The 26,701-nt window shown below is 41.4% G+C and overlaps 1 protein-coding gene across 1 annotated transcript in view; it reads left to right on the forward strand.

Annotated features, from left to right (window-relative positions):
- The window catches only part of LOC102425823 (leucine-rich repeat-containing protein 37A-like), a 133,887-nt gene that overhangs the window by 79,331 nt on the left and 27,855 nt on the right, over positions 1-26,701 (forward strand). Inside the window, exons 14-17 of the mRNA XM_023745212.1 lie at positions 17,715-17,786; positions 22,088-22,159; positions 25,374-25,445; positions 26,071-26,151. Of these exons, the coding sequence (XP_023600980.1) occupies positions 17,715-17,786; positions 22,088-22,159; positions 25,374-25,445; positions 26,071-26,151 (297 nt within the window). The remainder of the gene's footprint in view (positions 1-17,714; positions 17,787-22,087; positions 22,160-25,373; positions 25,446-26,070; positions 26,152-26,701) is intronic.

Raw genomic sequence — 26,701 nt, forward strand, 5'->3', positions numbered from 1 at the left:
AGAAAAACATAGAAGAGGAAAAAGCTCACTTTTACCACTGTTACTATTTTGGTGCACAATTTTCTGGGCAGTTTTCTTTATATAATCATTATAGGTATTATACACATATAAAATTTAAAATGTTCTTTTCTGATTTGTATACTTATTTTTATTTAGTATTGAGTAGACATAAAATGTGGATTGAGAATAAAGGCTAACAATAGGACAGGCATCCCTGTGCTCTCTACCCATATACCCATCTATAATTTTGTCCCCTTTCCCTTCTTCCTCTGAGCCATCTCTCTCCCTAATATTGTTTACACTGCACTCTTGATTATGCTTCTGAGATTCACCCATGTTACTGTGTGTAGTTGTAGTATGTTTGCTTTTACTCCTGCTGATATTTCAGTGTCTGACTATACCACGATTTATTTTTCATTTGCCCCCTTTTATGCTTGCTAATGCCAGCAGGGCTGTTATGAGCATTCTTGTGAATGATTACTGGCATACATATGCAGTGGTATCTGCAGGATGTATGTAGGAGAAGGTTGGCTATGCTTACCTTTACTCTACAGATGACAACAGTCTTTTCCAAAGCAATAGGACTAATTCACATTCCCAGCAGCAGAGTACATGTATGGATTGTTCCACACCCTCTCTAATATTAACACTTCTCAAATCTCATATTTAATAAAATTTGGAGGGAGTATCCAGGATGGAGGGAGGGAAGAAGGAGGAAAACTTCTTTCCAAACCCAGAAACCAGAACTGGGTACTCATAGTCAACAAGTATTGCTGGTTTGATGAATTTCTTACAGTGTCTGCCTAGACTCAGCTCATTGCAGCCAACGAAATCCCCTGTGTGACTGAGGAAAAAAAATAAAGGGAAGTAAGAGGGGCCCATGTGATCTCTCAGAACACTAAGTCAATAACACAATTCAAAATCAAAAAGGAATTAGAACCATAGAATAGCATGCATAAATTTAAAATAAATGTAAACAAAGCCCTAGAATATGTCTGGAAGAGGTATTTGAGGTCACTTCGGTCAGATAGGTCACATAGGTGCACAATCTGTTGGCATTTCTGGTGCTTTCCTTGTAGGTTCCAAACCCTCAAGAGTCTAATTTCAATTGCTTGTGTATGTTTGGACCTATACCTTTCTGGGATTGACACTGACCTTTCCAGTCTCTTACATGGAGGGAGCAATGGTGAGAGGGTAAAGTATCCTATCTAATAAAAGAGAAACATGGTAATTAGCCATACCTCTGCTACCCTTCCCATTGGCTAATCAGGGCGATATGCAAATTAACTGCCAGCCAAGATGGTGGCCGGCAGCCAGGCAGCTTGAAGCGAACATGAGGCTTGCTTGCTTCAGTGATGGAGGACTCCAACGTTCCCCGCTGCCGGCCTCTGAGCTTGCAGTTTGAAACATTGTTACAAATATAGAAGCTAAACAAAACCTCAGAAACCTACTTTCAGCCAGCCGGGCCTCAGAGCTGGAGTTGAAACATTGTTTCGATTATAGAACCCAAACAAACCAGATACCTGCTTTCAGCAGCCGAGGCCTAAGAGCTGGAGCCAAGCCTCAGAGCTAAAGCTGACCCAGAATAAAAAAGAAAAAGAAAAAAAGGAGCGGTTGGGAGCTTTAGTTACCTGCCAGCCTGAAAACAGCCCTCAGCCCCTCACCCAGACTGGCCAGGCACCCCAGTAGGGACCCCCACCCTGAAGGGGGTGTGACCAGCTGCAAACAGCCATCAGCCCCTCACCCAGGCTGGCCAGGCACCCCAGTGGGGACCCCCACCCTGATCCAGGACACCCTTCAGGGCAAACCAGCCGACCCCCACCCGTGCACCAGGCCTCTATCCTATATAGTAAAAGGGTAATATGCCTCCCAGCACCGCGATCAGCGTGACAGGGGGCAGCGCCCAAACCCCCTGATCGCCCTGCGGCTCTGTGTGTGGCAGGGGGTGGGGCCACAACCTCCCTATCTGCCCTGCTCTGTTCGTGACAGGGGAAGGCGCCCCAACCCCTTGATCAGCCCTGCTCTGTGCCGGATGGGGGGAGCTCCCCAACCCCGATTGGCCCTGCGGCTCTGTGTGTGACAGGGTGCGGTGCCCCAATGCCCCCCCCCCCACAAGCCCTACTCTGTGTGTGACGGGGTAGAGCCATAACCTCCCCATCGGCCCTACCCTGAGTGTGACAGGGTGCGGCATCCCAACCCCCTGATCCGCCCTGCTCTGTGTGTGACAGGGGGCGGTGCCCCAACTCCCCTATCGGCCCTACTCTGTGAGTGACAGGCAGGAGCTTCCCAACCCCATGATGGGCCCTGCTCTGTGTGTGACAGGGGGGAGCTCCCCAACCCCCTAATCGACCCTGCTCTGTGCGTGACAGGGTACGGAGCCCCAACCCTCCCGATTGGCCCTGCTCTGTGCGTGAGGGGGGTGGCGCCGCAACCTCCCCGTCGACCCTGCCTTGAGTGTGACGGGGCGGTGCCCCAACCCCCCAATCGCCCCTACCCTGAGCGTGACTGAGGATGGCATCACAACCTCCCAATCCACCGTGCTCTGTGCATGACAGAGGGTGGCACCCCAACTCCCCAATCAGCCCTGCTCTGAGCCTGACCAGGGGCTGCACCTAGGGATTGGGCATGCCCTCTGCCACCTGGGAGCAGGCCTAAGCCAGCAGGTTGTTATCTCCCGAGGGGTCCCAGACTGCGAGAGGGCATAGGCCGGGCTGAGGGCCCCCCACCCCCCCCAAGTGCACAAATTTTTGTGCACTGGGCCTCTAGTACTAGTATAATAAAAAAGGAACAATTCTACAGCAGAATACCTATGGGATTCATTCTCTATCTTTATCTCTATCTCTATCTCTATCTCTATCTCTATCTCTATCTCTCTGATCTGGGGATCTCAGAGACTGTTTTCAGAGCCAAGAATGGTCCCCCACTCTCAAGGTGCCTAGACTTTTTTCATTGCTCATAGGGGCTGACTGCCTTCTGCTATCCCTTCCTCTCTTTGTATGGAGGGAGCTCTTCCTCAATTCCCTGCTGGCTCTGGGCCTATGCAGAAACACCTCAGGGACCACTCCCCAGGCCCTGCACACCTGGTGGGGCCCCAGGGGGCTGGGTCTTCCCAGGATGGTACCCCATGCCCATATCTGTGCTTTGTGGTTTATGGGCTGTGTTCCACTCCATGTCCTGTATGCTCTCTCCCCCATGGTGGGCAGGAGGACTGGCCCTGACATGGCACCAGGCTGGAACAACAGCTGCTGGTCTCTACCAGTAATAGGAAATTTGTGAGAACTTTATGAGAAATGGATGAGAACTAGCAAGGGTTTATCAATTTTTATTAATCTTTCCAAATTATTCGTCTTTGATTTTGCTGATTTTTCTCTTTTGTTTGTTTTCTGGGTCATTGCTTACCAATCTTATTATTTTCTTCCTTCTACTTTGGGTTTAATTAGCTCAAGTTTTTCTAGCTTTTTAAGGTGGATGCCTTATTCATTTATTTCATGTCTTTCTTCTTTTGTAATAGAAACATTTAAACCTATACATTCTCTTTTAGGTTATGCCATTTTTTAAATATGATGTGTTTTCATAATTTAGTTTAAAATTTCCCTGGCAATTTTATATTTGTCCTGTGGGTAATATAGAATTGTGTTCTTTATTTTCAAATATTTGGGAGTGTTCTGGTATCTTATTGTTATTGATTTCTAACTAAATTCCATTATTGTCAGAGAATATACTCTGTTCTATTTTAATTCTTGGATATTTATTGAGACTTGTTCCCTGGCCAGCATATAGTGTATCTTGATGAATGTCCCATGCACATGTGAAAAGAATATGTATTCTGCACTTGCATTTTCAGCAATATGTTGAATATGCTGTGCTTAGCTGTCATTTTCTTTGTATTTATCTTGCTTGGGGTTCCTGAGCTTTGTGAATCTATAGTTTGATGCCTTTCATCCATATGTCTCCAAATGTTATTTTATTTTCCATTCTCACTCTCTTTCTGGTACTCCAGTTACATGTGTGTTACTTTGTTTGATATTTTCCCACATATCATGGGTGTGCTCTTTTTTAATTTACAACATTTTTTAATATTTTGTGTTTCAGTTTAGATATTTTCTTTTGACCTGTCTTCAAGTTTACCGTTTTCTTTTTTCTCTGTTCTATCTGCTGTTAGCCTAGGTAATGCAACCTCAAATTATAAGACCTTATTTTACATTTCTTGCATTCCTTTTCTTTTAAAGGTTTCAGTGTCTCTGATAAGATATCCATCTCTTCATTCATGCTGATCACCTTTTCTACCAAATCTTTAATCATTTTATAACTGTTTTTTTACTTTTAAAATATGTTTTTCTTGATTTTGGAGAGAGAAAAAGGGAGAGAAAAAGAGAGCTAGAAACTTCTATAAGAGAGAGACACATTGATTGGCTGCCTCCTGCATGCCCTGTACTGGGGATGGAGCCTGCAACCTGGGCATGTGTCCTGACTGGGAATTGAATTGGGGACCTCTTGGTTCTTAGGTTCTTGGTTCTTAGGTTGATGCTCAATCACTGAGTCACACTGGCTGGGCTTATCACAGTTTTTTAAAAGTCCCCATTTGATAATTTCAACATCAGGGCCATGTCTATTTCTGCTTCTACTGAATATTTCTTTTCTTATATCCAGGTCACATTTTCTTGCTTCATACATTTCAAATATTTGAGGGTTTCCTAGGTATCACTTTTTAAATTGTGTATTGGGCACTCCCTTCATACTCATGATGAAATTTCTGAGAGCTGGCTTCTATGAGTTGGGCAGGGTGAGAAGAAGAAAACGGAAACTGCTGCATCATCCACTTTCTGATAATGGACCTTTTTACCTACCTCCATGATTATAGCACTTAGCACATTGAGTTATATGTGTTATTTATGCCATTTTCTCTTTAAAAAATTTAGACCATGTCTTGTTGACTTTAAACCAAATTCATTCCACGTCTTCATGGATTTTAACCAAATCCTAGCACATGATGGTGATAACATGATGAATTTCTGATATAGTCTCTATTTCTTATATTTTGTTCTTTTTTTAAATATTTATTGTTCAGATTATTACAGATGTCCCTCTTTTCCCCCGATAGCTTCCCTCCACCTGGTTCCCACCCCACCCCAGGCCCTCACCACCCTATTGTCTGTGTCCATAGGTACTGCATACATGCATGTAAGATCTTTGTCCCATCTCTTCCCGCAACCCCCCACATCCCCTTTCCCTGAGAATTGTCAGTCCACTCTATTTCCATACCCCTGATTCTATTACATTCACCAGTTTATTCTGTTCATCAGATTTTTTATTCATTTGATTTTTAGATTCACTTGTTGATAGATATGTATTTGTTGTTCATAATTTTTTATCTTTACCTTTTTCTTCTTCTTCCTCTTCTTAAAGAATACCCTTCAGCATTTCATATAATACTGGTTTGGCTGTGATGAACTCCATTAGCTTTTTCTTGTCTGTGAAGCTCTTTATCAGACCTTCAATTCTAAATCATAGTTTTGCTGGGTAGAGTAATCTTGGTTGTAGGTTCTTACTATTCATCATTTTGAATATTTCTTGCCACTCCCTCCTGGCCTGCATTGTTTCTATTGAGAAATCAGCTGACAGTCATATGTGTATCCCTTGTAGGTAACTAACTGTTTTTCTCTTGCTGCTTTTAAGATCCTCTCTTTGTCTTTTGCCCGTGGCATTTTAATTATGATGTGTCTTGGTGTGGTCCTCTTTGGGTTCCTCTTGTTTGGGGTTCTCTGCGCTTCCTGGACTTGTAAGTCTATTTCTTTCACCAGGTGGTGGAAGTTTTCTGTCATTATTTCTTCAAATAGGTTTTCAATATCTTGCTCTCTCTCTTCTTCTGGCATCCCATAATTCAGATGTTAGTACGCTTGAAGTTGTTCCAGAGTCTCCTTACACTGTCTTCATATTTTTGGATTCCTTTTCTTTTTGCACTTCCGGTTGGGTGTTTTCTGCTTCCTCATATTTCAAACCTTTGACTTTGGGATCCTCTACTCTACTGTTGAATCTCTGTATATTATTCTTTATTTGAGTCAGTGTATGCTTAATTTCTGACTGGTCCTTTTCTGTGTTTTTTTTTTTGTTGTTGTTGTTTTTGCATTCTCACTAAATCCTTGAAGGTCTCACTAAGTTCCTCAGAGGTTTCTAGAAGATTCTTGAGTAACCTTATAACTGTGGTTTTGAACTGTGTATCCATTAGTTTGCTTTCTTCCATTTCTTTCATTTGTGACACGTTTCTTTGTCTCCACATTTTGGCTGCTTCCCTGTGTTTGTTTACCTCCAAGCCAATTGGCTTTGAGGACCAGCTGTGTCTACAATGGAAGAGATGCTATGTAGGAGACACCCTTATGCGGCAGGGCTTGCTTCAGTGGGGCTTTGGTGCTCACTGAGTCTGCCCCTTGAGTGTGTCACTTATGGATGTGAAGAGTTGTAATCTGGAATGGTCTCACACTGACCACTGGGTACACTGACTCTTGGATCTCCAAGGATGTGCAAAGTCAGCCACTGCCTGGGGCCACCCAGCAGGAGCTATAGAGAGATCAGCAGATTCCTCCTCTTTGTATGGGGTTTGGAAGTGTCCAGATGAGGCCCAGCTGTGAAGCAAGGTAGTCTGGCCTTTGCCTTCTTTTGATAGCTTTGGGGCTCCCTGACCCCGCTGCAGTTTGACAGGTTTTAGGCTGAGAAAGGACCGGCCATTCATATGCAAAAGCTGCTGTGCACAGCGTGGGTGGGGTTGTAAATTGGGTGGGGTGGGGTCTCAGGGAATCTCCAGGGTGGAGCAAACAGCAATAGCTGCCAGGCATCCCTGCACTGGGGAGGTCCCAGCTCAGGAACAATGACTGTTGCGAGCACCTCCACCTGGAAGAAAGCTGCCCCAAGTTCCTGCCCTGATGCCAGACAGTCCAGTTTCTCCCCGTATGTGTTTGGGTCCCCCAAAGTCTCGTCCGGCACTGTAGCTCAGAGCATGCAGGAGTGTGTATCTCCCTCCCAATTAAAAAAGTAAAAACCAGCACACTTGGGTACCATCCTGTTCCACATCTCAACACCTCTGCACCTCCACACCTCCGCACCTCCTACCAGTCTCAATGCGCTTTCTTCTTTACATCTCTAGTTATAGTTCTTCCACTCAGTCAGCTTTTCCGCACTTCTGGTTGATAGTTGTTATGTATTTTAGTTGTAATTTTGATATGGTTGTGGGAGGCAGCAAGTATAGGTGTTTACCTATGCCACCATCTTGGTTCTACTTTCGTTCTTTTAATAAAGGTGATTTATTGAATATAAAATTCTTTATTAGTAATTGTGTATGTAAGAGTTTCCATTTCAGCCGAAACCGGTTTGGCTCAGTGGATAGAGCGTCGGCCTGCGGACTGAAAGGTCCCAGGTTCGATTCCGGTCAAGGGCATGTACCTGGGTTGCGGGCACATCCCCAGTGGGAGATGTGCAGGAGGCAGCTGGTCGATGTTTCTCTCTCATCGATGTTTCTAACTCTCTATCTCTCTCCCTTCCTCTCTGTAAAAAATCAAGAAAATATATTTTAAAAAAGAGTTTCCATTTCAATCCTATATCCAGGAAATAGCCCTTTGTCTTATGAGTTTTTACTTGAATTAGAAAATTATATGCTTATGTACAAAGTATGTGCTTATTCTGCCTTATTCTGTTGAATGAATAATGTGATGGAGTCTTAGGAGACTTGAAATGGTTGAAAAGCATCTTAGAAATTTCCTAGGTCTGTGGTTGGCAAAATGTGGCTCGAGAGCCACATGCAGCTCTTTGGCCCCTTGAGTGTGGCTCTTCCTAAGCCTTAGGAGTACCCTAATTAAGTTAATATCAATGTACCTACCTATATAGTTTAAGTTTAAAAAATTTGTCTCTAAAGAAATTTCAATCGTTGTACTGTTGATATTTGGCTCTGTTGACTAATGAGTTTGCCGACCACTGTACTAGGTAGTAAATTGATATTCCCATGTGAAATTGATGTGCCTACAATCACACAAATAGAATTGGTCATTTTAATATTTGACTGAGTGCATTATTTACTAATGTTTCTCCAATGGTAACCACACCTGATACATAGTGGAACTTAATAAATATTTGGTGAATGAATGAATAAATTACTGATTTGACTAACAATATGTGTCCCACTATGGAGTTGAAATACTAGAGCAGTGGTTCTCAACCTTCCTAATGCCGCGACCCTTTAATACAGTTCCTCATGTTGTGATGACCCCCGATTTCATTGTTACAAATTGAACATAATTAAAGCATAGTGATTAATCACAAAAACAATATGTAATTATATATGTGTTTTTCCGATGGTCTTAGGCGACCACTGTGGAAGGGTCGTTTGACCCCCAAAGGGGTCGCGACCCACAGGTTGAGAACCGCTGTACTAGAGGAATGAAAAGATCAGGAAGGCCATGAGTCAAGGTCTTCGTGTTTGGGGATGACCCAAGGCCTCTTAGGCAGTGGTGGCAGAAAGTAGCCAGCAGTCAACCCGGTGGATCCTCAGCATGGAGGGGCTTGATTTGTGCTGTAGCTTTCTGACTCATTCCAGCCTCTTTGAGGCCCCATGTCAGTCCAGCAGAGTCGTCCAGCCATGAGTACAGGGAATTCCGGCTAAACAATTCATGTTCTGTAACATCACTGCCTAGTCCTGCTCTGCTCCCCTCCTCATTGCTTCCCAAGCCCTGGCCCTGCTGGGTTGGTTTCACTTCAGTTTCTGGCTCTGTAGTTTCATTTCCCCAGGTGTCAATCTCAGCTCTCTCCCTTCAAGAGCAGAGGCTCCATGGATGGTTCACGGATAACATTGCCCCTGTATGGTCCAGCCTCATCCTCCTTTTTTCAGGTGTGGCCCAGAGTCAGGTTGCAGCAGACTTGGCTCCATCTTTCATGTAGGTAGAAACAATGTCCTGGGAACCCCTTTCTAGCATCCTAGAGAGACAGTGTCTCCATGCACCTCCTTCTCTCTGCTTCTCTATCTTGAGTTCTTGTCATGCTCCTCTGTGTGTGTACAGTAGATCAAAGCATACAGGTGGGCATTGGATTAGATCCTTCCCCTTGTCCCTGTGCTCCTTCTTTATTCCCCACTCTCTAAAAGGCATTTCCTCCTACCCAGCTTCCAAGCCAGTAACCTGGGAGTCACCCTTGGCTCATCTCTCCACTTCACCTCCTTCATCTACAGTAGTCCCCCCTTATTTGCGGTTTCACTTTCCTTGGTTTTAGTTAGCCATGGTCAATTGTGGTCCAAAATATTAAATGGAAAATTCATATGTAAACAATTTATGAGTTTTAAATTGCACACTGACCTGAATCATGTCTTGGCTCAGTGTACCCACGCTGTATGCACTACCTGCCAGTTAGTCACTTAGTAGCCAACTGAGTTATCATATTGACTGTTGGAATCACAGTGCTTGTGTTCAAGTAACACTTATTTTACTTCATGATGGCTCCAAAGTACAAGAGTGGTGACCTTGGCAATTGGAATATGTCAAAGAGAAGCTGTCAAGTGCTTCCTTTAAGTGAAAAGGTGTGCATGTGGTATAGGAAAGAACATAGTATGTATAGAGCTCAGTAATACAGGTTTTAGGCATCCACTGGGGTTCTTGGAACATATCCCTCACAGATAGGGGAACTACTGTATTCAATCAGTGACTTGATTGCATTTTGAAATTAAGTATATCTGCTTCTCACCATTCCCACTGCCAGTCACACATCAGGCCCTCATCATTTCCCTCCCCGACATCTGTAAGAGTGTCCTATCAACTCGATTTTCTTCCAGTTTGCCCCTCTCAAATCTGTCCCATCATCACACAGCATCCAAAGTGATTTTGCTAAAGTGCAAATCAATCTCTTGTCTCTTTCTGTTGAAAAATCCTTCAAATACTCTTCATCGTTTCCAGCATGAAATGGAAGCTTCTCTTCTGTGACCTGACTTCTGCCTCCCTCTTTGGCCACATCCCTTACTACCTTCAAATTTCATGGAAACCAAGACTCAGCCCAGTGCACAAATTTGTGCATGGGTAGGATCCAGCCCACCCAGCCCCAATCGGGGTGGATCAGGGCCAGGTAAAATGCTTCATAAAGAATCCTGAAGGTTTGCTTGAACCCGTCAAATACTAGTGACACTTTAAACTTCTGTCAGGAATTTAACTTGCCCTGAAGTCATTGCCCTCCACCCTTGACTGCCAAAGAACAGGCTGTGATGGGGTTGAAGGCCTTTTCTACTATAAGAGGTGTGGGGCTGGCTGGCTGAGGGATGGAGTGTGGCTGCTCAGATGAACTACTTCAACCAGTTCACTGTCCTCCAGACTCCATCCTGAACCCTGCACTTGGATAATTGTGTACTTGTTTCTTCAATCTACAATCTCACTTCTCCCAAGTGACTTGGCTACTATATTGGCAAAACCCAAAGGATTTACCCCTTTTTGGTTTATGATCTTGGCAAAATGATCATGTGTTCCAGCTCACCTTGGAATTCCAATCTCAGGAGTTGCTTGCAAAGAATTCTCTAGATCTAGACATTCCACCTTCTTCTGGCTAGTGCTCTCGGCCCCAACACCCAATGTTCTCCCCAACACTCATGCATCTCAGCACTGTCTTTCTGGAGAACACAGAATGTCAAGATTGGCCACCTCTGTTTCCCGCTCCTCAGCATCTTTATAGTCTATTTGAGAGTCTGATGCCTTCAGAGTTTCCCTGTATGTTCCATCTCAGAAAGTCATACCTTTTAAGGAAGTTTGGTCCTCTTTGGACCAGAAGTTGGAAGATCTTAGGTCTTAACACACATCCTGTGTGACTTTGATCAATTCTGTTAAATTCTCTAGGTTTTGCTTCCTATCCTATACAAAACAGATTGGGATCAGATAAAACCATGGATATGGATATGCTGGGGGGGAATAAAAAGTACTAGGCAGGGCCTTTGCCAGGCCATATTACTGCTGGAGTTGCCAGTCCTACCTGCAGCTCCCAGAGGCTGGGAGGACAAAATGACAATAGATGTGAAAGTGCCCAGAATGGAGTTATGAGCACAGTGCCAGTCGAAGGCATAGAAGGGGAAGCCTCTATATTACCTTGAGTCAGAGGTCTCCTTGCAGTGAGAGGGTGGGTGACCCACAGAGTGCTTTTGGAGCTTCCTAGAACCAGGGTTGACTCCTGCTGTCACGTTTCACATTCCTGAACTGGAAAGAGTTAGGTCCTAGAATAGTATCCCTTGCAATAAATCCACTGGGTATGGGGGTTGAGGGCAGGAAAGGAGGGGAATTATCACCTCATTAGGGCTTGGGAATCCCATTTTGAGTAGAGTGTGAGAATGCCCAGTTCATTCTTACTTCACTTAGCTAAATGGAGTTCACATCCTGAGTCTATGTTACCGATCATTCCCCTCCGCCCCCTCATTAAAACTGATAGTTTGGACTGCCACTTATTAAACAAATACTTATTAAACACCTACTGTGTACACAGAGATAAGCATACTATGTTTTCTGCATCAAGGAGCTCACTCTCCAGTGGGGGAAGCAATCAAGTAGGTATGTTACAGGTGACATGATGGAGGTAGCTCAGGAGCTGTAGGAGCACAGAGGGAGGTGCAGGATACAGTTGGAGGAGAGGTTAGGGAAGCTTCTCTAGAGAAGATGAGCACATTTTGTTGTGTGTTCAAGAGGCATTTGTTATCATTCTCTATCCCCTATTGTTTAGAAATGGCTTCAGTGTAAAAATCGTGGAGGCCATTGATTTAGCTAAACATATTGGCACGAGTCCTTTGTACTGTTTTTTTTATCCTCACCTGAGAATATGTTTATTGATTTGAAGGAGGGAGGGAGGGGGAGAAAGAGAAAAAGAGAGAGAAAAACATCAATTAGCGGCCTCCTATATTCACCCCATCTGGGGATTGACCTGCAACTTAGGTATGTGCCCTGACCAGGAATCAAACCTACAACCTTTCAATGTACAGGACGATGCTCATCCAACTGAACCACCCAGCTAGAGCTGAAATAGAATAGTTCTTGCATTTAGCCTGTGTGGGACTTCTCAGAATACTTAATTGAAATTTGCAATCTCTGATGACTACAGAAAGCAAAAGCTCTAGTATTGTCCTGGGCTTTAAGAAATCTGTCTTCCTGTGAAATACATGAAGATGGGATTTAGTATTGATGCTAAAATTTTCAGAAGCCTGATTATAACAAGAGATCCACCCGCATATGAGGCTAATCTTGGAATGAGTTCCATTTAAAAATCATTACTAAAAATAATAATAATAATAATAATAATAAATAAAAACCATTACTATGTATTAGACACTGGGAATAAGATGCAGCCCCTTTTCTCTTGGAGTTTACATACTGGAGGTTGTGCCAGACAACAAACAAGGAGTAAAGTAAAATAGATTATAAAAGGGCTGTGAAGGAAGCAAATTGGATGCCAGTTACAGTATTTCAAAAAAATTATTTAACATGCTGTCTTTAACACCCTAAGTATTTTCTCCATGTGTGCTCACAGGGTAGACCTCAGAAAAGTGGCATTGTTACTTTTCTAGATTAATGGCTGTGTTGAGCCAAGGTGGGAGGGGGACATTTTCCCATACCACTGTAAAGGGTTATTCAGTTGGTTTCAGATGCTCTTTCCCTCCAAAACGCCATCTACAGGAATTTTGGAGTCATCACTACACAATGGTAGCCCCTGTGTAATAGAGTGGTGAATAAAAACCCAGGCGTGGAGCCCTGGCTGGGTGTCTCTTTTGGTTGGAGCACTGTCCCAAGCACCAAGTGCACCAAGGAGTAGTAGCCTGATTCAATTCCTGGTTAGGGCGTGACATTGCAGGTCGATCCCTGATTGGGGCTTGTATGGGAAGCAGCCAATTGATGTTTCTTTCTCTCTCACATCAAGGTATCTCTCTCCCTTTCTCTCTCTCTCTCTCTCTCTCTCTCTCTCTCTCTCTCTCTCTCATCAATAAACATAACCTCGGGTAAGAATACAAAAAAAAACAAAATAAAACAAAACAAAGAATCAGACATGAATACTGAGAATTTTGAGGAAATGGCAACATTTTTGAACTGTAAAGTGTGTCCCACTCCACACCACTCTAACTGGTGTATTTTGTAGGTCAGCTACTTTTCCTGGAAGCAGTATGGCCATTGGGAGTAAGACTCTCTCAGATTTCAGCTTTGAAGGGGAGCTCAGATTGCCAGACTGGACTAGCTCTTCTGAATTTCCTGAGATGCCAGGCCCTGTGACTTCCTTGGAAAGCTCTTCAATACTCCCCTCCTCCCACCTTCTTTTACACCCCCTCCCCACATCCCACCATGCCTGGGCTCTGGGGCCACCCAAGTGTGCAGTCCAAATCCTGCCTCACTGTGAGTGGGGAGGGGAGACCCAGAGGGAGATAGTTATCTTTTCTGCAGGTGAAAGGAACCACTTGGTCCCTGGTGATTTTGGGGAAGAGGCTCACTTTTCTATAGTCACTTCAGTCCAAGAATAATAAAGATTGCCTAAATAAAGGTTGGAACTTGAAGTGGGGGAGGGGTGCTTGGTTGCTAAGGAGCACATGCATGACAGAGCTGCCAATTGTGACATGGCTGCAAATTGTTGGGCTCCTGCTCAGCGCAGGTACTTGCATCCCATTTATCTGGGTTGCGTGTATGTGCCCCAGTCTCCTGGATCGCTCACTGTGCTCTTAGTCTCCTGGATCGCTCGTTGTGCCCCAGTCTTCTGGGTCACTCTCCTTGCCCCATTCGCCTTGGTGGCTCACTGTGCCCCGGACCTCTGCCTGTCATGTCCGGGCTGCACATGTGGGCCCCACAGTTCCTGTTCCTGTGGCAGCTGTTGTGGCTGCAGGTCCAGGCAGCTCCGATTCCGGAGGTGGCCATGGACTCTAGCCTGCTGACCTCCATCCCCCTGGGACCTACCGAGCCCTGGTCTTGGGATCAGCAAAATCCTGCAAACCTTGAATTTCTTTCTGTCAACCATGATGCCTCAGCTGTACTTGCAGAGGCCCCTGAGAAAACGGAACCTTCTCCGAAACCTCAGGAGGCTTCAACTCAGCTTCCAACCCAACAAGAAGCCTCAACTCAGTCTACAGTGTCCCAAGAGCCTTCGAAATTTTTGTCCCACCACCAAGGAGATCAAGATAAGCAGCAACCCTACCCTGAATATGTTCAATCTTCAAAGAGCTCAGCTCTACCTCCTGTGTCTCTAGCCAATATACAAACTTCTTCAGTCCATCTGAAGGGTCAAGGTCAACTTCAAAAATCCACTATGGATGTTGAAGCTCAACCTTCAGTACATCACGAAGCAATATCTTCACTTCCAGATTGGGGTAAAGTTCAGCATGAAGTGTTGTCTATCAGTGTTGATGATGTGGATCTGGGGATTTTGATAAAGCCAAAGACCCCTAAGAAGAATGAACCACCTTCAACTGACAAGGAGGTCTCTTTTTACCCTCCCAGGCCAACTGAAAATATCTACCCTCCATACCAGCAGGAGAGCTCAGCTAAACCTATTTCACAGGCTGACGTCCTGCAGCAGACTACAGCTCCTCCAAAGCACTCTGAGGTGACAGTTCCACGTCCACAGCCTGTTCATTCTCAGCAGCCAACCTTTCCACATTTGGACCTGGGACTCACCATCACCCCAGAACCAACTTTGGTAACTGATGCTCCTCCAAAGCACCCTGAAATGACACTTCCATATTCAGAGCCTGTTCAGGCTCTGCAGCCAACCTTGTCTGAGGTCTCAGCTCTATCTTTTGATATGGACGTTGCCAGAACTCGGCAACCAGACTCATATGAGATGGTACCTCCAATGACTGAACAGAGTGCCACCATGAACATATGTGAGTTCTGTACCTGCAGTATTGGGACACTGTCGTGTATTGGTTTTGGCACAAATCAGAAGCTCAACAAAGTGCCTGTGTCAGAGCCCGGCATATACAACGGCACCTTCACCATCTTGTAAGAATTGCCTTTCTTCACTTAATCTCTGCATCTTGGCTGACATGGCAGCCTTTTCCTTGAGGTCTTCCTGGGCCTTCCTCATCTCCCCCCACCCACTTTGACGGACTTTCTGGTTTTATCTTCGTTTGACAACTATTCCTTATCTTTATTGTCCTTAATATTATTGTTCCCCCTTAACCAGTCTTTTACTTGTAATTGTCAATTCCTGATCCATATTTTTAGCCCCATCATTTCATTCCTTAACCTCTGCTGTCCTCCCACTTTTGCTTCATCCTCTTTACAGCAACATGGCCCTCTTCCAATCTTATTGGTGGTGATACAATAAAGTGGTTAAGAGGAGAATCTAGAGCCAGGTATGCCATTTATTAGTCTTGGGGCTCAATTTCCACAACTTTAAAATGAAGATTAGGATAGTTACCATCTTTAGTATTATTTTGAGTTTTGAATGAGTTAATATATGTAAAGTATTTGTATAAGTGCCTAACATATGTATGTGTTAGCTATTATTATTGATCCCTCAGTCATATCCAGAACTCATCTTTGCCCCCTGGCTTTCAATATAAATCACCCATTTTGTGTCCAACCTAGGTCTAAGTACTGTGGGGGCCACAGAAGTATGACATTGTCTATGGAATATGACAGTGGTAGGTGGGAAGAAAGGCAATGTGCATAAAAAAGGAAGTGAAATATATATTAAGTTCTAAAAGAAATAAAGGCTAGATGTGCTGTAATTCAGCAGAATCTGCAGTTGCTGGGGTGTGGAAGTTAGGGAAAGCTGCATGGATAAGCTAGAACTTTAGCTGGGATTTAAAGGGTGGCTATAGTTTGGTAAATAGAGAAAAATTAGTGAGTACAGTCTAGACCAGTGGTTCTCAACCTTCTGACCCTTATAAATACAGTTCCCCATGTTGTGACCCAACCATAAAATTATTTTCGGTGCTACTTCATAACTGTAATGTTGCTACTGTTATGAATCGTAATATAGCTGATATGCAGGATGGTCTTAGGCGACCCCTGTGAAAGGGTTGTTCGACCGCCAAAGGGGTCGCGACCCACATGTTGAGAACCACTGGTCTAGACAGAGGCATGGCTGCAGGAGTGATCAGGACTTAATAGACCAGTCTGGTTATAAAGAATTGGTTTAGGAAGCAGTGAAAAATATGATTAAGAAAACTCTTGACTATCAGCTCTAGAGGTCTGGAAGTTACACTGAGATAAGGAGACCCACTGAAAATTTTCAAGTAAGAGAGACAAATGAGTAAAATAAGAGGATTGTCCAGCCTGTGTTGTTCAATGGTTGAGCATCAACCCAGGAACCAAGAGGTCACTGGTTCGATTCCTAGTCAGGGCCTATCTTGATCCCTGGTGGGGGACATGCAGGAGTCAGCCGATCCATGATGTTTCTCTCTCACTGGTGTTCCTATCTCTCTATCCCTCTTCCTTCTTCTCTCTTAAAAAAAATACCAAAAAGGATTATTTTAGATTCCATAGGTAGAGTGATCCAGAGAGGAAATCTTGACTCAGAGGGAGACCAAGTAGAATACTCTAGGAGTCCAGTGAGAAGACGCTGAATCAGAGTGTTGTGATAGGAGTAGAAAGAAAATCCTCGGAACACTATAAAGGAAGAACTGACAAGCTTTAGTAACTGACTGGAGTGTGGATGGGATGTACAGGAAAGAGAAAGATCAAATATGACCCTGGAAAATTTCTGTCCTGGTTGATGAGGAGAATGATGGTGGTATGACAGGTGGGCATACAGCAGTTGTGAAAGAGAGCCAGTTTGAGGAGGTGAGCTCAGTTTGGGCTTCTTTCATTGGTGAGCATAAAGCAGCAAGAAGGCTTCTGCTTGAGAGGAGATGTCCACTGGGCAGAGGGGCAGGCAGACTTCCTGAAAAATGTGTCTGTAAACTGAATAGGTAAGTTGTTGCTGAGGGACGAGGAAAAGCTAAAGGTAAAGATGCAAAGTCATCCACAGAGTTAGTGTTTGAAACTGAACCTCAGGAATTTAACAGCTTTTTTTAAAAAAAAAAAAAAACACTTGCAATTCACGGACACATTCTTACTGTTTTGTTTTTAAGTGTCACAGAAGTATTAAAAGATATAATGTGAAAATCCCACGCAACCCTTTCTACCACTCCTGTTACTATTTTGGTTTGTGTCTATCCTTCCAATCTCTCTCTCTCTTTTCTTTTTGTATTTTCCCTCTACGGAGGTAATACTTTACTCCTTGTTCAGTGATTTGTGCTTTTCCCTGTCAAATATGTCTATGTCCATACTAGTCCTCTCATTTCTAATTGCCCTTATCCTTCCAACACCTGGAGAGATTTCCAAAGAGAGCACTAGGCCAATGCTTTCCTGTGGCCTGGCATAAGGTTTCTTTACATTTATTTTCTTAAAATGATAATTTTTTGCCATTTTCCTGTTGAATTATTATTTTCTCATTGACTTGTAGGAGTCATTTTAGACACAAGTGATTTTGGAAAAGAAAATGTATTCAAAGTAATTAACTGGCATTACCTATCCAAGAAAAACAGTTCAGGTTCTGAGGAGATGCCTCAGTGTGCCAGTGGCCCCACATTATGTCTTTATTAATTGTGCAAACTGGGAAGCTGAGAGCGGTGGAAATTAGAAAGCTGGTGTTTTCTACATTTGAATATTCCCCATAAGGTTGCCATGATTGTTTTATTTATTCTGTTCATTCATTTCTTAGCTATTCATATTAACTGTATTTCTTCACAGAAACTTGCAAGGAAATGCTATTTCTTACGTTGGTAAAGATACGTGGAAGTCATACCATTTGGTTGAGAAACTGTGAGTATATTCTCTCCAAAAATGAATTTAAAAAACTAACTGCATTGTACGATCCTTCTTGGTCCAGAATTTTGAGGTCAATAGGTCTGAGGAAAGGTATTTCCCCCTCCATATCCCAAATCAACGTCTATTGATTGCAATTCTGTTTATTTTAAAAATTAAATGTGGTAGGCCCTCTTTAAAATCAGAGTCAATTTAAACTTATTTTCCATGATAACAAGTAGTACATGATTATCCCATAAAATAAAGAGCTAATATTCAAATGGTTGTCACACCGTCATGCAACAATGGCTCAGACACTCAACAGTGGGGAGAGAGGAATGGGACCAGCTAGGCTACAGCCCAGGAGAGGGACAAGCCGCACGCCCCGGGGTCCTGGGCACCAGCGCCTGTGGCTGTGGCCTGGGCGAAGCCCCCTGCCCACGGACCCCTGCAGCTGTGGCCAGCCCGGGCGAAGCTGACCCTGGTCCTGGGTCCCTGCAGCCAGCCAGCTGGAGGGAAGTCCTGGTCCCGGGTGCCTGTGACCGGCCAGAGGAGAGAATCCTGGGCCCCAGGTGTGGGGCAAGGCAGAGGCAGTTAGGGGCGATCAGGCCAGTAGGGGAGCAGTTAGGAGCAATCAGGCAGGCAGGCAGAGGTGGTTAGGGGTGATCAGGCAGGCAGGCAGAGGGGTTAGAGACAATCAGGCAGGCAGGCAGGCAGGCAGGCAGGCAAGCGATTAGGAGCCAGTGGTCCTGGATTGCGAGAGGCAGTTGGACATCCCCTGAGGGGTCCTGGATTGGAGAGGGTGCAGACTAGGCTAAGGGACCCTCCCCCCTGCCATGCACGAATTTTGTGCACCAGGCCTCTAGTTTTCTCAATATATAAAAATGAAATAGCAGGTATAGTGAAAACCCCATTTGTGCCCTCATCCCCACCCTAAGGCAACTGCTACTCTATGTTTACTATATTTCCTTACAGACCTTTTCCCACATATTTGCCTACATACATATTTACCGATAGCAAAATAGGTATGTTGTGTGATTTTTACATTTTTTTAAACATAAATGGTAACATACTACCACTTGATTCTTTCACCTCACAATATATCTTAGACATGTTTCCTTCTTGGTACGTAGAGGGTAACCCAATTCATTTAAGCTTCTGCATAACATTCCATAGTTTAATAATCCCTCTATTGATGTCTAAATTATGTCCAATTTTCTTGTTACATGTATTGCTGCAACAAACATTCTTATACATGCATTTTTTGGAACATGGGCAGGTATTATGCAGAATAGATATTTAGAAATGGAATTATTGGGGTGAAGACTATATTGATATCACAATTTAATTGCCTAAAAGAAGTTGTGCCAAGTTATACTCTAGTCCAGGGGTGGGCAAACTTTTTGACTCAAGGGCCACAATGGGTTCTTAAACTGGACCGGAGGGCCGGAACAAAAGCATGGATGGAGTGTTTGTGTGAACTAATATAAATTCAAAGTAAACATCATTACATAAAAGGGTACGGTCTTTTTTTGTTTGTTTGTTTTATTCATTTCAAACGGGCCGGATCCAGCCCGCGGGCCGTAGTTTGCCCACGGCTGCTCTAGTCAGTGGGCCACAACAGCATATTTCCCTCTACCCTCCTACCACTCTATTTTTTGGCTGATTTAATGGGTGAATAAAACGGTCCTGTCTAAATTTGAATTTTTTGATTACTTGCGAATTTAAGTATCTTTATATATTTATTGAACATTTCTATTTCTCCTCTGAATTTGTCTTGTTCTTTTTTGCCCATTTTTCTTTTGTTTATCTTTATTTATTGATGTGTAGAAAAGTCCGGTTAGGCACTTAAGTGATTTGGGAAGAAATATTTACATTTCAAGTAATTAACTGACATTTCCAAGATAGTTTGTGTGTCATATTATTAGTTCAAATTGAAGTCATAAATAACTTCTCAATTAATAACAAAAGACATATTAGTCATAGTAATCTAAAAACAGGGTTTTTGAGCACCCTAAAAGATTCCTTCCTTAGTCTGATATCTTATTGGTAAGGTGGGGGGAAAAAGAACCAGGCAGTTGTTGTTTTTAATATGAATTTTTTGAAACTATATATAGTTTATTTTTTCCATGATAGTATCTGGTAATTAGAATGAAAGTCATTTGGCACAAGAAAAAAATGATATTAGTTTCCTTTAAGGAGTAGAAGGAGTGGGGTCGTCTGAAAGATGATCTAGGTCACAGTGGTTCTCAACCTTCTGGCCCTTTAAATACAGTTCCTCATGTTGTGACCCAACCATAAAATTATTTTCGTTGCTACTTCATAACTGTAATGTTGCTACTGTTATGAATCGTAATGTAAATATCTGATATGCAGGATGGTCTTAGGCGACCCCTGTGAAAGGGTCGTTTGACTGCCAAAGAGGTCACGACCCACAGGTTGAGAACCACCGATCTAGGAGAAAACACATTGGATTGTGTACCATATTCCTTTGGAATTTTGAGCCATAAGAACCTACATTACATATTTTTTTTTAATAAATTGAACTTAAAACATTAATTTTGAAAAAACTTGTGTTTGGGAGTTCATACACAATAACATGACTCGCATAAGGTTTGAAGATTTCTAAGTCAGCTTGAGACTTACTCTTTATAAGGGAGAAGTTCCTAACTTAGGGTCAATAGACCCCCAGTGCATGATTTCATTTTTTAAAATATATTTTTATTGATTCAGAAAAGGAGAGAGAGATAGAAACATCAATGATGAGAGAGAATCACTGATCGGCTACCTCCTGCATGCCCTACACTGGGGGCTGAGCCTGTAATCCAGGCATGTGCCCTGACCAGAATCAAACCTGGAACCCTTCAGTCTGCAGTGCGACGTTCTATCCACTGAGCCAAACCAGCTAGAGGTAGTACACGATTTCTTAACCTTTTCTCCCCCATATATCTCTGGTGATCTGCAGAAGTCTATGTTCTTAGTTAAAATATATACGAAAATAAATAAACCTATTATTGAAATGTAGATTTCAAAATATTTTTTAAAAGATTATTAATAAATCCACTTCTCTTTTTTATTTTTTTATTTAATCCTCACCCAAAGATATTTTTCTATAGTTTTTTTTTTGAGATGGTGGAAAGGAGGGAGGTGGGGGGGGGTGGGGAGAGAGAGAGAAAAAAAAATCCACATGAGAGAGGCACATTGATTAACTGCCACCTGCTCACATTGGGCCCAAGGATTGAATCTGCAACTGAGATACATGCCCTTTGGTCTGTGGGCTGATGCTCTAACCACTGAGCAACCAGCCAGGGCAAATCTGCTTCGCTTAACATATTAAATAACAAGCTATAGTGGTTGGTCTAATGACTGTTATAACTTCAAGGTAGTGATGAGAATTAATAAATGATATTTTGAGATATCTGCAAAAAATATGTGAAAATTTATTATATGAAAATATCTTTATTGGAGACTCAATGAACTACCATACTGCTAATCTATGGTTTGTTGCCTAAATTCACAATGCAAGGCAATGCTAATTTTAGGTAGAGGTTTGTGAAAATAGAAATGTAATTTTATTCCTCATTCAGGTTTGGCCCCCTGAATTCAATCCTATTCACTGACCTCTGCCCTAAAGGGATAATCAACAAATGGAAATTACATGCACACTTTTGCATGTATTAAAGAAGGTGCAGTTTTCTAGGCAAAGGGTCCATAGATTTTATGAAAATTCTCACAGGGCTCTTATCTCCAAAGATTAAGAGTCACAAATTTAGGGGAGAAGAAAGACATTTCCTTGCCTATAAAGTTGTAATTACTCTCATGAGTGATGGTAAATGAATGATTTGTTTTAAATAAAAGTAGTAGACTGAAAATGATGTTTGTCATTTTCTGAAATCATGGAAAAAGTATTTATGGAACATCTGCTATGTGCCAGGAACTGTTTGATGTGCCAGGATTCCAGGCCCAAGAACAACATAGACAAATTATGCCAGTTCTCAAGGGGTTTACAAATGTATAATATGAAAAAAATATATAAATATAATAAATACATAGATATAATTTCAAGTATTGATAAGTTCTTTGGATAGACAGAAAGCTGAGGAAGGAAAGTGAATCAATTCTAGAATGGCCTATTGTTTGCACAAAAAAGACGTGAGAAGAAAGGTTTGAAAATAAAACAGATGATCTTCCTTCAATTAAATAAAAATTAGGGTTTTTCACGGGCACCATTACCCGGGTTTCCCCATATATATTTCTGTGCAGTAAATAGTTGTAGTTATTTTGCATTTTGATCCAGAAATAACCTTTTCATTTTTCAGAAATCTCAGTGGAAATAATTTGAGAGAATTACATAAGGATTCATTTGAAGGCCTGTTTTCCCTCCAGTATTTGTAAGTTAATTGTTTTTATTTATGAGTTTTTTAGTTATATTATCTATAAAATAAATAAGGGGTTCAAATAAGATAATCTCTACAATTTCTCCCAACAATAAAATTCTGTAAGTCTGTGTTGGGCTCCAGCCTATTTCTAGCATTTAATATCTCTTACATATTTTCATTTTATAATCATATAGACAGATATAGATAATTATTGAGTAAAAGTGGTAATGAGGTCTGAGTAATTATACACACCCATATGCACGTTGTTATATAAGTGTTCATATAACATCTGCTTATATTTATATTTAGTTTAGAGGCCATGTATTATATCAGGCCTATGTTTGTGTGTTTCTTAGAGCACATAAATTAAGAATGATTTTTACACTTTTGAAGGCCTGTAAAAGAAAAGAAAAAAAGAATACTGTATGCATGACAGACTGTCCGGGGCTTGCAAAGCTTTACTGTCTGGCCTTTACAGAAAAGTTTTTAAAATATTGATTTAGTAAAATGAGAGGAATTCAACTTAACCTCAAATTGTCTCCTATAGGACAAGAACATATAGAACATTTACATTAATTTGAATGCCATTAACCAGATTTTTTTGATAATCTAAATGAGATTAACATTTACACATTAAATGTTTAAGCTGATGAATTATGTAAACAATATTGTTAAGAACATATTAAGTTACCAAGAAAGCAAATTGGTGTTGAGGATTTCAATGCAGGAATTGTTATACCAATACTAAAAATAAATGTTTAAAATGATGGTTAAGTGGTATTGTTACAGATGACTACACTAAATAAGCATATCAGAAATGTCCCTAATTTCACTAATTTTAATATAAAAACCTCTCCAGCCTCCTTGTCAAGGAAGAAATACTTGCCTAGTAATCCTATTTACTTAGAAATAAAGAGATGCTGTTTGCTATAAAAGCTCAATTATGATTTTTGGTCCATGGCACTTAAAGTTTTGTATGTCATTAATCCTTATTAAGCTAATTAATGATACTCTTTAGCAAGTGGATTCTTTTTGCAAATGTAGAATGCTTAAGTGAAGTAGGTATAAAGAGCCTCACATGACACTCAAAATAGTTGTTTGTATTATCAAACCTTTCAAGCTTCAGAGGGACATCCACTTTTGTATTGGTCGTCTTGGGTATCTCTGCCATCTCGCTTCCAAATGTTATAAACGGTTTGGGGAAAATAAAATGAAGTAAATAACTGCTTAATAAGTTAGGTCATTCATTACTTCTACTGCGAAATACTTTGTAAGCTAACTATTTCATGCTAGCATAAGTATTCCCAAATACTAAAAAATGCCAATGAATAAGCAAGCTAAAAAAGAATTTTCCAAGCACTTTACTAGTACTATAGACACAAAGATAGGTACTTCAGGGTTCTTACCCTTCTAGTAATTCATGATCTCACTCAAACCATAGAGCACAAGTACTAAATGGAAGACAATGTGCTGCAGTGGCACACAAGAGGGAGCCATGAAATAATAAAACTACATTTCTTTTTTTGTTTGTTTGGTTTTTGGTTTTTGGTAATCCTCACCCAAGAATATTTTTCCATTGATTTTTATGAGAGTGGAAGAGAGAGGGAAAGACAGAGAGAAGCATCAATGTGAGAGAAACACATCGATTGGTTGACTCCTGCATGAGCTCTGACCAGGGCCCGGGCCAGAGGCAAGCCTGCAACCAAGGTACATGCCCTTGACTGGAATTGACCCAGGACCCTTTGGTCTGCAAGCTGACACTCTATTGACTGAGCCAAACCAGTTAGGGCCAAAACTACATTTCTTTTAAAAGTCATTTTTCTCCCTCTACTTCCCAGCTATTTGTTTAGTCTATAAATATTTGAGTTATACCTGTTTATGTGTCAGTAGACAATGCAGAGCAAGACCTAGTCCATACTTTAAAGGAGTTTATGCTCAGAGGAAGTAGGATACAAACATAACTGTATTAAAAAGAAGATATGGGTATGGACAATGAGAGATAAGTTTGTTTTGGTCAGAGCAGAGGGAAAAGAGACTTCAAGATGGATCAGCTAAGATGTTAGTAGAGCAAAGCTGTTTGAACAGGACCTTGAAGGTGCTTTGGGATCATCAGACAGACATCTTGGATGAAATTAGCTTGCAAAAGGAGCCTGGGGAGAGGCAACACACATGAAAAATACCTTGAGTATCTGTAGAGTGCAAGGAGGGAGAGTAGGAGATTAGAGCCAGATCTTCTAGTACTTTGAATGCCAAGTACCACGTTATCACACCATTGCTCGAGGAGAAACTTTAGCCTACAACAGAGTCATTTGGAGAGCTTGCTAAAACTCAAGCTGTACCCCCCAGTTACTAATTCAGTCAATCCAGAGTCGGATTGAGAATTTGCATCTTCAATAAGTTCCCAAGTGATGCTGGCTGGTATTTGAGAACCACTTCTGGAGTGTTAATCTGGTGACTGTGTGCAGGATGGTTTAGCAAGGGGGAGATTATAGACGGAAACACGAGTCAAAAGACAGTTATACCCATCCAGGAGAAAAGTGAGGGACTAAAGTGGAATTAATGGAAATAAGACTGTCAGTTATAGACAAGAGATGGTGTTTTCAAATAAAAATCCAGTACCATGTTGTTTTCTGTTGTCCCACCACTGTACAACTGAAGCCATTAAATTCATAGGTATTAAACCAATGTAAAATAAGAAATGAATTTCTATTAATATAATAGAAAGTATCATTCAGAATTAGTTCAAAGTTCTGTATTAATTAGAGCAGTCACTTCCTTTCAAGTTATATGAAAAGATGTCTTTTATTTCTTCTGGTATTGAATTTGCCTAGAAAAACAGAAAGAAACCAGGAAGGTGTGTAGATGTGAGACTATTTCTTTTAATGTTAGACATTTATAAATATACATAAAGTTATAAACTTTGAGCTCATAATCTAAATTTTATGAGACCACAAATGGTCCTCTAGTCAATTCTTCTGCTCTCAGGAAAGATTTCCTTCAAAATCTATCAAGATCTATAGTTTATGTTGTATTAATGAAGATCATGAAGGTGAGACTCTTAAGAGAGATGAGGGCAGTGTAAGGGGTTCTGGGTGGTTCAAATTACAATTCTTAAGGTTTAGAGTTTAGACTAAAGCTGCGTATTCAATATCATTCTAACCTCTACCAGTTATTCCTACTAGTTAGATATCTAATAGCTAATTGAGGCATTATTTTCTTTTTCTAGAGACTTATCCTGCAATAACATAGAATTTATTGAAAGGAATGCGTTTGAATCACTACCTTTTTTACAATATATGTAAGTTATAAATATAACTTCATTGTGTTTAGAAATTTTATAAAATTTAATTGTAAACCTCTTTGTTATTTAAAATTTTATTAGTAGAAAGCTACTAAAGTTATGTAGCAAATCCTTTTTGTTTCTAGTACAGATTAGTGTGAGAATTCTCTCACATTCAGAATGAACCATTCTATAGCAGTGGTTCTCAACCAGGGTGATTTTGTACCAGGGCAGTTGGCAATAGCCAAAGAGAGTTTTAGTTGTCAGAACTGTAGATTTGCTACTGGCATCTAGTGGGTAGAGGCTAGAGTTGTTGTTCAACATACTATAAGGCACAGGTCAGCCCCCCCATAATAAAAAATTATCTAGCCCAAAATGTCAATAGTGTTGAAGTTGTGTATCCCTATTCTAGAGAAAGATCAATTAATTATTTCTTGAGCCCTTACTGTTTTGTATATAATGCATGGCATGTATAAACATGAAAGCATAAATCATAAGCAAATATCTCTCACAGTGAGATTTACTTAGTGTACAGTGGGATAATTGTGGTTTTATTATATATAAATTAAAATTACTGCTAAAAGCTAAATGATCTGAAAGAATTATTTTTCTCTCTTCTTTTGCTTGTGTCTTTCTTTTGTAGAAATCTTGGTTGCAATTCAATCACAAAAGTGAACTTTGGAACATTTCAAGCCTCACATGGAATGCAGTTTTTACACAAGTTGTAAGTGAAATAGAAGATGAACACAGGAGAAAGCTATGTGTAAAAACATCATACAGTGATTGGTTGGCTGGGTATAAGCTCAGTTTGAACTCTTTTTGAAAAGTATGGCTTAAGAGCCCTTCTTTTTTTTCAAATGAGGAAACTAAGGTACAAAGAGGTCAAGAGACTTGTCTAACTCATATATGGCATGCTCTGCTTTCTCCAGAACTAACCTTTGGCATGTGCAATACAAGGTACCACGCACATAACATTCAAAGTATCACTGTCATGGGAATCCCGGTATTGCTTCTGCTCCGATATATGAATGGTCCTTGAAATTCCACTTCTGAATTTGACTTTGATTCCTGCTCATGTGCAAAGTTCCTAACTGCTCATATGTATGCAACATAGAACTGCAAGAATTAAGTTTCGCTCAGAGTTCTCCAGGGAGCAAAAGATGTGGATGCTTCCTCATGAGTCTCTTAAGTGGTAAAGCAGAAAGAATTCCTTAAAACCTGCCACAGGGCACAGCTCTTCCCAATTAGAACATTAGTTTTCAGAACCTCTATAC

Source organism: Myotis lucifugus, unplaced genomic scaffold (genome assembly GCF_000147115.1).
Source record: "Myotis lucifugus unplaced genomic scaffold, Myoluc2.0 scaffold_524, whole genome shotgun sequence".
In the NCBI taxonomy this organism is placed as follows: Eukaryota; Metazoa; Chordata; class Mammalia; order Chiroptera; family Vespertilionidae; genus Myotis; species Myotis lucifugus.